This window comes from Rhyacophila brunnea, unplaced genomic scaffold (assembly GCF_057557595.1).
Source record: "Rhyacophila brunnea isolate RB1 unplaced genomic scaffold, BYU_Rbru_1.0 scaffold_13, whole genome shotgun sequence".
Classification (NCBI taxonomy): domain Eukaryota; kingdom Metazoa; phylum Arthropoda; class Insecta; order Trichoptera; family Rhyacophilidae; genus Rhyacophila; species Rhyacophila brunnea.
In genome coordinates, this window is record NW_028232785.1 from 12,455,432 (window position 1) to 12,468,412 (window position 12,981).

General features: G+C 35.7%; 1 protein-coding gene across 4 annotated transcripts in view; it reads left to right on the top strand.

The window, feature by feature from the left end:
- LOC147076513 (uncharacterized) overlaps positions 1 to 12,981 on the top strand; it is a 39,566-nt gene that overhangs the window by 21,026 nt on the left and 5,559 nt on the right. For all 4 annotated transcript variants that reach the window (XM_085941169.1, XM_085941170.1, XM_085941171.1 and 1 more), the window contains 5 exons: positions 1,705 to 2,253; positions 3,128 to 3,628; positions 5,270 to 5,935; positions 9,398 to 9,901; positions 11,510 to 12,178. In XM_085941169.1, the coding sequence (XP_085797295.1) occupies positions 1,705 to 2,253; positions 3,128 to 3,628; positions 5,270 to 5,935; positions 9,398 to 9,901; positions 11,510 to 12,178 (2,889 nt within the window). The remainder of the gene's footprint in view (positions 1 to 1,704; positions 2,254 to 3,127; positions 3,629 to 5,269; positions 5,936 to 9,397; positions 9,902 to 11,509; positions 12,179 to 12,981) is intronic.

The window sequence follows — 12,981 nt, forward strand, 5'->3', positions numbered from 1 at the left end:
GGGGACGCGCGATGGTGGGGACGCCCGCGCTGACTGTAGGTGACATCTGATGTGCGAGCGAGAAAGTATTATAAAAAGTAACCAATACTATCTGCAATTTATAGTCTTCAATAAAAACAAATACGTGCGTCTGACAAAGTTTAGTGTGCACTATTTATTTAATACAGGCGGCTATCGAGGGTGGTATATCATATTTATGTATTGAGGTGGTTAATTATTACAATGAATTTACAAATATATAAATAATATATATACATTTACAAAATACAACTTTTAGAATGAGATAGACAGTTTTGACGGCTAACTTATCATAACAATTATAATACCTCAATACAATATGATAAACCACCCTCGATAACCTACTGCCTCCAATAGCAGCCTTGTGTATAGAATAGATGTGCAGATAGTGTTGGTTAGTTTTTTTAAATCAATTAAACCCTGCCTAAACCAAACCATAATAGTTTAGGTATGCTATGGGTGATCTGACAAAAATAGTGCACATGTTTTCATTGTATTACAAATACATATTTCACATCTTGTTGGTTAGTTTTTTTAAATTCATTTAGCCCTGCCCTGCCCAAACCATTTTTTTTTCCGACCATGTCCGATCCTAATAGAATCATATGAGCCTCCATAGAGTGGAGGTTTGTATTAACAGATTTTGTTTTTTTTACCAGAAATGGATGTCAGCCACTTGCTCAACCTATTAGGTCCATACCCTGACAGACACAAATTGAAAAACAATATGTGTACTTGCCAGACCCAGGATTCGAACCTGGGACCCACGGTGTTATAGTCCAACGCTTAAGCCGAGCGGCCACCGTGGGTGTTAAAAATAGTGCACACTTTTTCAGTCATACTAATTTGTTTTCATTGTATTAAGAGTACATATTTCACATCTTGTTGGTTAGTTTTTTAAAATTCATTAAGCCCTGCCTAAACCAAACCATAGTAGATAAAAAATATTATTCTCTCTATAAAATATCCAAAATTATGTGTGATTTAATGGCATAATTTAAATTTTATAGATAGATGATTATTTTTTGAATCTTATCTATTATGGTTTTCTTTTTAAATTCAATTGAACTATGCATAAACCAAGCAAGCTCTCACTCGGATAGTGAAAAGATATGAGGTATAAGTTTCACATGGTCAAGCCTTTTGATTTTTTACAAGTTTTTCTTAGGTCGTATTCTTATTTGTCCGGTGGTTGTTTGTCCGGTACAAAACTTGCAATCGATTTTTAACTAACTTCCCGACTAGCTAGACATTTGAAACTTTTAGAATATATCAGAACACGATGCCAATGCATTTTTTTAATACTTTTAGCCATCTTTAAGTAGAATTGAATTCATTTTTAGTTAATTCTGTTTTGTATGAAAAGTTATTTCGATACCATTGCTTGCCGTTGCTAGGGGGTCCTAGCAACTAAATTATTAAATAATATATACCTGCGTTACTATGGAAATCAATATGGAATGACATTTCATTATTCAGTATTTCTACCAAGTAATTTAAGTAATTTTTTTTGATCGTTTAAGCTAATCAAGTCAAGTTTATATGATTCAACAGAAAATTTAAAAATGTTGTATATAAAAAGTTCTTTTTATCTTGTTATTATTCTAAATTATTGTGTATTTTATTAATTATTATTAAATTTTGTCATTTCATTCTTTTCGGTATTCTCTTTTTCATGTTCTCCAGCGTCGACAACGCAGTCGGTGTACGAGCAGGTGTTGAGAGAATCGTACTGCAACGCCGATTCGGAGCTTTTGGAAAAAATCCCGTCGTTTAAAAGCGTCAGACGCGTAATGGCCAGAGTTCGTAACGGATGCAGAAAATCCATGCCGTCATTCGAAAGATATACGGATCAACAATCAGATTTAAGATTTCCTCCGGACGCAGATGGTAGTTCTATAAACAGTGATTCAGACATGGAACAGTGTTCTACAAACAGTGTAAATTTTGCGCCTCAGTTAACTTCCAAAGTTCTACATAGTTTTGAAAAGAAACGGTATTATATTGACGGGTATGTCTATCAAAATGGCGTTTTGAATAAAGACGGAGATATATACGTACAGTGTAAACATTATCGGACAAAACACTGCGAAGCGACCTCTGTTATCAGATTGGTGGAGGGAGAAATAACGGTCATCGATAGGAAAGGGACGCACAATCATGCGGCTGATATGTTTGCTCTCAATACGAAAGACCTGATTGGACGAATGGTCAAGATATACAACCTGCGGCCAGGTATTTATAATTGCATACAGTGGAACCCCGATTTTATATGCCCAGAATTCAGTGGCAAAAGGTGGAGGTAGACTGGAGATTACATACTAAACTTTGTCAGTCGAACTTATCTCTTTTCATTAATTAAAATAAGAATACGAATTGCAGATGGTGTTGGTTAGTTTTTTAAATTACATATACCAAAACTATTATGGTTTGGTTTACGCAATTTATAGTCTTAGTTCAATGAAAACAAATACGTGTATCTGACAAAGTTAGTGTGCACTATTTATGTCAGATCTTAGCAGCCTACCTCCACCCTCCGCTACTGTCCTATGGATATGGTGTATAAATATTTTCATAGTAACTGTAGGTATATAATTTGAATGTTTTGACGATACATCAGTGAAGCGACGAAATTTTAAACTCGCTGGCATTCGGAGAGTGAACGTCGAGCTGGGAACACGTCAATTTATTTCGTGATGGCGACGGGGGTATTAATTCTTAAATCGTGTAAAGATGACTAAAAATGTTACCCATTTACTTAGAAAAAGAAAACATGTCAATGAATATGTTATTATTGTTACTAATAGAACAATAAACAGAACATTAAATGGACGCATGTTGGATTTATATGACAAATTATATTTCGTTCGGCATGCGTCATTTGCACCCGCGACCCACAATCCGCGCATCGCCTAGCCACAATCTTTTTAGACCATGCCTCAACTGAGGTATAGCCCTTAATGTCTTGTCATACTTCAAATAATATGTTGTTTTTAGAACAAAACCTCATTTATGAAATATTTAAAACAATTATGTAGAATTTACAAGTGCATATTTACTAGATATATATAATATCCACATTGAAATGTGTTTTTTTCTGTCTCGCCAGAATCTACAATATTTTCCACTTACGTGCAAGCAATGAAGACATCCGAAACCACAGACGACAGCGCTCTCGAAGTAACACCATCCGAACAGAGCGCAGAAGCTGCTCAGATTGCATTGGCAGTTGATAATTCGAATTCGAATTCAGAACAAGTTCCGGAACGAAATTCGCAAATTTGTAATTCGAATGCCGTTCTAGAAACAAATGACTCTGAAGAATCGAACGTGATGCATCATGTTAAAATTCTGCAAACCATGCGAGGTCAGGACGAATATTACGTTGATGGATACTTGTATCATAAAACTCGTTTACAATACGGCAGGAGGTATGTTCATTGCGCCAAATACAAATTTGGTTGTAAGGGGCGCGGAATTTTGAAAACGGTGAATGACGCCGTGACCGTTATCAAACTCAACCATTTACACAGCCATGGGCCAGACATTTTGGCAGCCATTAAAGCCGAGGCGATCCAGTTCATCCTGAAGAAATACAAGGATCAACCTGGTATGTTGAATTTTTCAAATTGTATCATAATTTTCTCAGTTCTTGCACAATTCAATGCTCGGTTACTTTGATTTGGTAAATTAGAGGCATCATACAGCACGATGGAGGGTTTTTTCTGCTTTCGGTATGACTTTGAAGGTCGTTACTCATTTGTTACGCCGTATTATACTCCCAAAAAGAAAAACATATCACCGGTTTGAAGAGCCACAAAACCTGCGAGTCAAGTATTCGATTCCCCCGTTTAGTGAAAAAATTCACATGTTATTTACTGTGCTTATGTTTTATTCAGAGAAATTAATGTTGCGCCTAACCAGCGCAGTCTCCTAAACATTTGGTTGATTAAATAGAGATGTAATCAAACATATATAATTTTGAAAAACACTTTCTGAGAGAATATATTATAACCAATAGAAAAAATCTTTTTTTGAAAAAAAGTAAGCCAATCCGACGGGGAATCGAACCCCGTATCTCCCAGGTTTACGCCCTATCCGTTGCATTACCACTATGCTACGAGGTGACATACTAATTGCGACAAATTGTAACTATTGATCAATTTTAATACCTACTCATCAGTGCTCTTCCAAATCAAGCTACTTTGGCAATCGATTTTTGTTTCTACTCGTCTGTTATATATGTTCAATAATCAGAATGATATATTCTTAAATCCTGTGAATTATTCGTTGAATGAAAGAAATTTGTTAATTAGAGATGTAATCATTGTACGGACTGTAGATTTCAGTAGTGTATCGCTTTTTTCAAATGTTGCCGTATGTAGCAGATACAATGGAAGATTTTTGTTTTGAAAATATTCCTTTCCCGGGTTTTCGAGGCGCAAGTTAGCATGGGTCTTACGGTTTTCCTGGAAAACGTGATTTCAGTTCACTGAGAGATAATAAATATTATAATTTCATTCTACAAAAACCTGTGTAGGTACTCAAACTTTTGCTAACCACCTTGGCAATGGGTACAGTCACTCTGATATCTCCCGTCCTCTATAGGAGTGCACGACTGCTTACGGCAGTGGTGAAGGGTGCAGAAATGCTATTAGATCCGACATAAATAGTGCACACTAAACTTTGTCAGTTGTTATCATTGAACAAAGACTACAAAATAAATAACAGATGGTATTGGCTATTTTTTTTAAATTAAATAAAACGCTGTGTAAAAAAGCCTTGTCAACCTTTACTGAACCCAAAAACTGTTGAAATCAGTATGTAAAATCGAGTGCTTCAAATCAAACAACGTTATCTACAATGAAAAACAATAGAAAACGTTATTTTACATTCTGGGCTACATGATAGTCAAACAACTTTATGTCAAAGTCGTCAGTAAAGTTTAATGTTAACTACATAAAGTTTCCCTTATTTTCATATTTTTTTAAAATCATACATATAAATTTTAACATCGCCATAAGCAAGATAAATGTACAATACACAATAAATTATAAAATTCATGAACATTAATTAGGTTTTAAATAAACATCTCCTTTGTTGAGTTGCAAGAAACTACAAAAACATTTTTTGGCTCTCCTGTAAAGTTGCACTTTTGTAGATAGTGTTGTTTGACAATAAGCCCTCGAAATGATACCGTATTTTTATATGTTATTTAATTTTTTTTCGGTGGACGACACTTGGACTTTAGAATCAAAACCGTTTTCAATATACAATGGAGTATTAAAGGAGTCATACGACCCGGCGGAATTGAAGGCAGTGGACGTGTTTCCATCGTTTAATAGCATCAAACCACTTTTATCCAGAACTCGTGGCAGATATTTAAAATCAGTTCGTACCACTTCGCCCACAAATTCTATAAAAAGCATCGAAGACGTGGACGAATGCTCTATGGTGGACAGCGACATGAATATGGACTACTCTACAGTCGGCGACGTAGAACAGTGTGACAATGAAGATATTCAAGATTCATACGGATATCCTATGGTATATTGCGATGTCAATATGGACCTGTGTACTACAGACAGTGACGGGGAACAAAATTCTACAAACGCCGTTGTAGAACCTCCGTCAAAATCGGTAACTAGAATAATGAAGAGACGCAACGGTAAAAAGGAATATTATATAGACGGCTACATTTATCATTATGGCGGCTTGAAGAAAGACGGGGTTATGTGTCTGCAGTGTAAGACTTATCGGATGAGACGATGCGAAGCACGTGCGCTGATCAGGGTGATAGAGGGAGAGATAATTGTCATCAAAAAGAAAGGGACGCACAATCACGCGGCGGAGATCTTCACTTCGAATCGGACCGTCCTGATTGAACGGATGATCGAGATATATAACCTCCGACCAGGTATTATAGTAATTGTTAAATAATTAATTCGGTTTTCACCGCATCCAAAGGGTTACATGTAAATTGTACATATTACATTTCACCGTAGCACAGTTCACCCTGAGCTTAATCCTGCTTCCTTATCGGAAAGAGATCACCGTACTATATTGTCGATTTTGGCAAAATTCATAATTTCAATAATGAAAATCTAACCTAACCTAAGTAAACTTAAGTTAACCTAACCTAACCTAACAAATAATCCAGTACATTGGCTATTTTCAAAATTTGTTTGCCGCTGGCTTCCTGTAAACCGACAAGAACCGTGTTTTATTAAGACATGAATTTTATGTCAGTACTATACGACCCAAAGAGGTTGGATGGTCTTTAATATACGACCATATATATCGATACAACATTTCATGCTGAAGTGTGATACGCCGAACTGCGTATGTACTAATTTCCGGACACGCTTCCAAAGACCTATGTATATGGAGGCTAGATGTTTGAAATTGATGCATAAAAAGGATCCCTGGTCTATTGATTAAGCTAGTTACGCGTGACTTTGCATAACAGGTTTATTTGAAGAGAACTTCACACTCTACTATGACATTCCACTATAATTTCAGATTCACTTAATTAGTTCATTACAATATAATATGTAGGTACACGATTCTGTGACGATATCGCCAAAATAAGTCTTCAATACTCAAATTGATAGTTTATATTTAAATTCAACTTTAATTTACATTTTACGCATCTCATGATTGTAGTAACAGTGGCGAAGGGTGAAGGTAGGCTGTTAAGATCTGACATAAATAGTGCACATTAAACTTTGTCAGTCATACTTATTTGTTTTCATTAAACTAAGAATACAAATTGCAGAAAGTGTTAGTTTTTAAAATTCAATTAAACCCTGTCTAAACCAAACCATAATAGTTTATAGTGAAAACACTTTTTCATTCATACTAATTTGTTTTCATTGAATTAAAAATACATATTGCACATCTTGTTGGTTAGTTTTTTAAAATTTCGTCACTGTTCTGGCAGAAGACACTAATTCGAAAAAATGTCATATTGAGTTAGTACCAAAATGTTCCTTATTTCAAACTTTACCGTCTGGAAACCTTCTTAATAAATAAACAGTCTTTATTTTAAAGTCATCCTTTTTACGATTACTTAATAAACTCACATGATAGACCATTATTTTAAACTTTTTAACAACTTCAAAGTCAAATTACTCAAAACTAGTATTCTCCAGTTAGTGTGTTCTGCCAGAACAGAGACGATTTATTAAACCCTGCCTAAACCAAACCATATTAAATGAAAAATATTATTTTATCTATAAAAAATATCCAAAATTATGCCACTAAACCATAGATAATTTTTGATTTTTTATAGATGATTATTTTTTGACTATTATGGCTTGGTTTTCGCAGCGTTTAATTGAATTTTAATAAACAAACTAACATCATCTGTCAATAATTGTAGACTTAGTTCAATGAAAACAAATACGTTTGACTGACAAAGTTTATTATGGACTATTTATGTCGGAGCTTAACAGCCTACCTTCACCCTTCGCCACTGCGTAGTACCATTATCAAAGCAGATATTAAAACATAAAATTTGACTATTAACACTTGCGGATAGATACATCCTTTTCAATTTTATATAGTCAGCCAATAGCAATACATTGACCATTATTATTAAGATGAATAATCATGTAAAACACTGAGAAATGCACACGTAGGTTATGTAAAAAAAGTGACATACTTCAAACTTAGGACTTAGGCCCCACTAGTACGCAGAGCAGTTGACTTAAACAGTAGACATTGTGGTCTTTTTTCAACTTTATTTTCATATATTTTGATTCCATCAGTCCATCCATCCTCAATGTCATCAGGCCCCTTAGGGTCAAAGAAATGTTTTTTTATTTTTCTCTACTTTGCAGGAGACCCCAAAGACAAGTAAATTAAAATTCCACTCACATTAACTATTGTACGACAACATCTTCTTGGCTACGTGAAGGAAGGCGCTGTTGTCTAGTAAATGGGAGGAGCTCGTTAGTTTATAATGGAAATGCGGTTAAAAATGGGAGGAGCATGCTAGTTCCCAGTTTTAACACGTAGCCAAGAAGATGTTGTCATAGAGTAGAAAGTGTTTTCGAAATGTACTGAACTATCTTTTATCTTGAATTTTTTATGTCTCCTGCGCAGCTATTCTTAACAATTAGCACTTTAGCACATTTCCGTTATTTTCATTGATCCAAATTAACACGGAAGGCATTCCATACACAAGGCGGTTATCGACGGCTATCTACAATAATTGATAGTTTCGTAATACGGCGATAATTTAGGTGGGTAGACATGTCGGTCAAATTCGGGTATGTTCGTGCTGGTGTATTCACCCGAACCTCAAAATTTTGTGTTGAAACGTCAAACAATCAAGATAACCTATAATTTTCTTAGTCATGTCATTGCGATTGCAGCATGTAATAAAACAAATATTTTGTTACTTCTGGCCACTCGATATTTGACAGCTCGCGGGGAACTATAAATTAAGGCGGCGGCCGTGATGTAATTATTTTTCAAAACACTCACATCTTGCATCTTGCATCTCAATTCTCAATATGTTATTGACATACTCGTATCTCTCTCTAAAAGTTAACACAGCCAAGAAAGGGGCTCTTAAAAAATAGCACTTTTTGACAGTCCAGACCATGGCCCCCACATCCTAAAGCGGGCCCCAAGGCTACGATATTTGTCGGGCCTACCCATCGCCAAGGTTAAAGGCAGTGTGATGCTCTACAGTAGCATTTGCCAAATGGTGTTCACGGTAAAATTAAGGGTACCTATTTAGTGTATTTTTATATTTGAAATATGGAGTTATCAAGTAATGATACAATAAAAAATTACATCGCACAACCACCTACCTACCTATTTTAAAATATAAACATTAATACTGGAAAATAGCGCCGCAGGTGACTTATTTTACTATAAGAGCAAATTTGTGATGTGTTTATCTCACTTATTTGGTCGACTCGCCACGCTGGGCCCCCAGGCTAGAGCCCTATCAGCCCCCCCTTTGTGGGGGCCATGGTCCAGACAGTTAACTCATTATAATAATTAACTACCTGAATACATACATAAATGTGATAAAGTGATATATTTTTCACATGTAATTCTTTTTGGACGTTAAGTGATATGTTGGAATAGCCACGCTGGTCACTTAACGTAGTATGTTGTTGAACATTGCTAAAAATTGAGATACATTATTTCTTTGACGAGCCGATATGTAATTAGGGAATTAATATTAAATATCATTGGATAATTAAAAGTGGTATCAAAATATTACTCTGGATTTAAGGCTTCGTAGTTTGTGACTACATATCCTTCTCGGCCCTTCATCTCAAATAATTCGGATATAAATTGTATTGAAATGTGTTTTTTTTGTATTTTTTTTCGGTACGTTGTCTGCTTCCATCAGAATCTACGGTATTTTCGATATATACGCAAGCGATCAAAGAAATGGCCGGCTCTACAGTCAATGATGCTGTCAAAGTAAAATCGTCGGAACAGAGCGTGAAAGATAACACTGATACATCTGCGAATGGAAGTATTTCAAATCCGAATTCGGAACGTGTTCCGGAACAAAATTTGAAAATCAATTCGAACTATGTTCCTGATTCGAGTGTTGGCATTAAGCCAGAATACAAACATCTCATTAAAATAATGCGAACCTCCAAGGGAATAGATGAATATTTCATCGACGGATATGTCTACCAAAGGTCTACCGTTCAATTGAACAAGATGTACGTTCAGTGTATGAAATACAGATTCGGCTGCAAGGTCCGCGGCCTTCTCAATATAAATGATGGCGTGGTGACTGTGGTGAGGATAACTCAATCGCACAGCCACGAGCCGGACATTTCGAGGGCGATCAATATGGAGGCCATGGAACTGATGCTGAAGAAATGCAAGGAATATCCAGGTTTGTAGTTTTACTCTGTCGGTTGTACTTTACAAGTTGTCATATCGCACCATCGCAACTAAACTGCCACAATCCAAAAAACGTCAAATAGAGAAAATCAGCTTTGAAGTTTTTACCTTTCACATTTTTGTACTGTGTTTTTGAAATATTGAATGAAGTTTTGACTTGAATTTGATGACTTAGAGATATGAAATTTTCGGTACATATACTATGAACGATAGACAATGAAACATAGTAATTAACTCAAGACACTTAAATTTGGACTTGTGGCAGTTTAGTGCGAGGGTGCGATATAGTCACATTCATATATTTAGGCTCCGACTTCTATGAAGACGCAGCTTAACCTGTCCAGGGCTGAGAACGTGCCAAATACATGCAAAACCTGGTTTCAGGCGCCAAGTAATATAATAATATCTTCATCTTCTTCGACCATGTTAATTGAACCTTAAACACACAGCGAGACTTGAAGAACAGGCAAGCCGTGTCCATCATTGTCTCTTTGCTCTTAGCGTGATGACAGGCTGCTTGGTCTGTTCTCTTATCTCCTCGTTACTTCCGAAGTATCCGCCGCAAACATCTGTTCTCGAAGCTCAGTAGGTATATCAGTGGCGAAGGGTGGAGGTAGACTGTTAAGATTCGCTATAAATAGTGCACACTAAACTTTTTTAGTCATATGTATTTGTTTTTATTGAACTAAGAGTACAATTTACAGATGGTGTAAGTTAGTTTTTAAAAATCAATTAAACCATGCCTAAACGAAACCATAACAGTTTAAGTCTAATTTGGGCAATACGACAAAATTGTGCACACTTTTTCATTTATAGTTATTTGTTTTCGTTGGATTAAAAATACATATTACACATATTGTTGGTTAAGTTTTTTAATTCATTAAGCCCTGACTAAACCAAACTATAATAAATAAAAAATATTTTTCTATTTATAAAATATTAAAAGTTATGTATGATTTAATTGCATAATTTTAGATATTTTATAGATATACATGTATTTTTTGACTATTATCTATTATGGCTTGGTTTCTCAGGGTTAAATTGAATATTAAAAACTAACCAATACTATCTGTAAATTGTAGTCTTATTTCAATGAAAACAAATATGTATGTCTGAAAAAGTTTTATGTGCACTGTTTATGGCGGATCTTAACAGCCTACCTCCACCCTTCGCCACTGAGGTATATGGATACTCTGAGCTTTCGTAAGATGCCATGTACCATCAGAATGCAAGCATTGAATAGGCTTCATTTAGTTTTAAATGTGTGCAGTCATGAGTCCCAGACATTCCGCATTATTTCTTTACACAAAATCTTCTCTTCTCTTATTGTGCCATCCCCTAGCGGAGGTTTGGCCGAATGGATAACAAGTACTTTTATCCTCTTATAATGTGGCCGAGGTACTGCAGTTTCCTGGTTTTGATACTATGCAGAACTTTTCGGTCATTTCCCATTCTATCGAGAACGCATAACCATGGCATACACCATACAGTATATATAAATGGCTGCATTTTTGCTATCGCATTATGTGATTTTTGACTCTAAGGTATCTTTAGTAGGTTCAAAATCCATTTTTCACGGTATATTCTTGATTTTTTTCAGTATCCCCTTCGAATGCGATATACAAAATGGTGATGGAAGAATCCTACGATGTCAATGACACAGAGGCCATGAAGTTTTTTCCGGCCTATCAAAGCATATCACATTCAATCACAAGAGGCACTTTTAAATGTCGAAAACTTATGAATATTCCTCAAAAGGTAAAGAGAAGAAGGTTCGCCTTAATGCAGCCTTCGAATACTGCTCTAAATCAAGGTCCTAATTGCCAAAATTTAAATCTCGATTCAGTTCCAAATTCAAATATTGACTCTGTTTCGAATTCAAATATTGATTCTCTTCCGAACTCAAATATTGATTCTGTTCCGAATTCAACTATTGATTCTGTTCCGAATTCAAATTCAGATTCCGTTCCGAATTCAAATATTTTGCCGACGGTCAGAGTTCTGCGTACAATCAGGAAAAACGATGCGTACATTATAGACGGGTACGTGTTTCTGCTTAGCAAAAAGAGCATCACGGGCAAGGCGTACCTGCATTGTAGGAATAACCGTAAGACGAGTTGCTACGCCAGGGCCATTGCCGAAATTCGAGAAGGCAGAGTGCCGCTGCTGGTGCAAAAGAGTGGTGAACACAACCACACAGCGGACGTCATGGAAATAGCACGGACGGAGGCACTCGCGCTGATGTTTAAGAAGTATCGAGAGCACCCTGGTAAGAATTTTATATTTGACATAATATATAATTTGGTAATACGACGGGGGGCAGAACTCAACAGTGGTGCAGTGGGTAAGGCGCTGGCCTTCCACCCGAGAGTTCTGGGTTCGATTCCCGGTCATGACAAAAACATTTATGTGTTTTTCTCAAAGCCTGGGTGTTTGTGATTGTTCAAAAATTACTAACAACCACCTTGTACGAAAAAGCAAGGACATGGTTATTAATAATTCAAAAAAAAAAAAAAAACATGTATTCATCGGATTCTAGTCAATGTACTCATGTACAATGTACAATTTTATCACCTGTATTCTGCCCAATTATGACGAACTTTAAATAATTGTCTTGTAACTGAAGCGCTTCTCAAATTTCGTTAATATTGGTTATCGGCTTTTGTGGTTTGAATCAAGGTACCGAAGAGTCCTCCCCGGCGTTATCTTACTCTGATAGGTACGTTTCTGAGGTGTTTTTCATTCTAAAATCTTGTGAATTATTCGATGAATATAAAAAGATAGTTTATTAAATTTTATATTCATTGTAAACAATATTTTTATCACAGAAATAGTAAATCTTTTACCATTATAATATAGTAATTTTTTGTTATCTAAAACTGGTCTTACACCAGGACGAAGTGTGTGAAAAATTAAATGTCTACATAGTTTTAATCTTTTCTATGCCTCACGATATGACTATGGCAGTATCTGACAGGCCGCAGATTTTCAACGACACACGTTGAATGTAGAGCAAAGCTTTTACTACAATCGCTGTAATATTGATAATTAATGGCTTAGTATTTCATAATT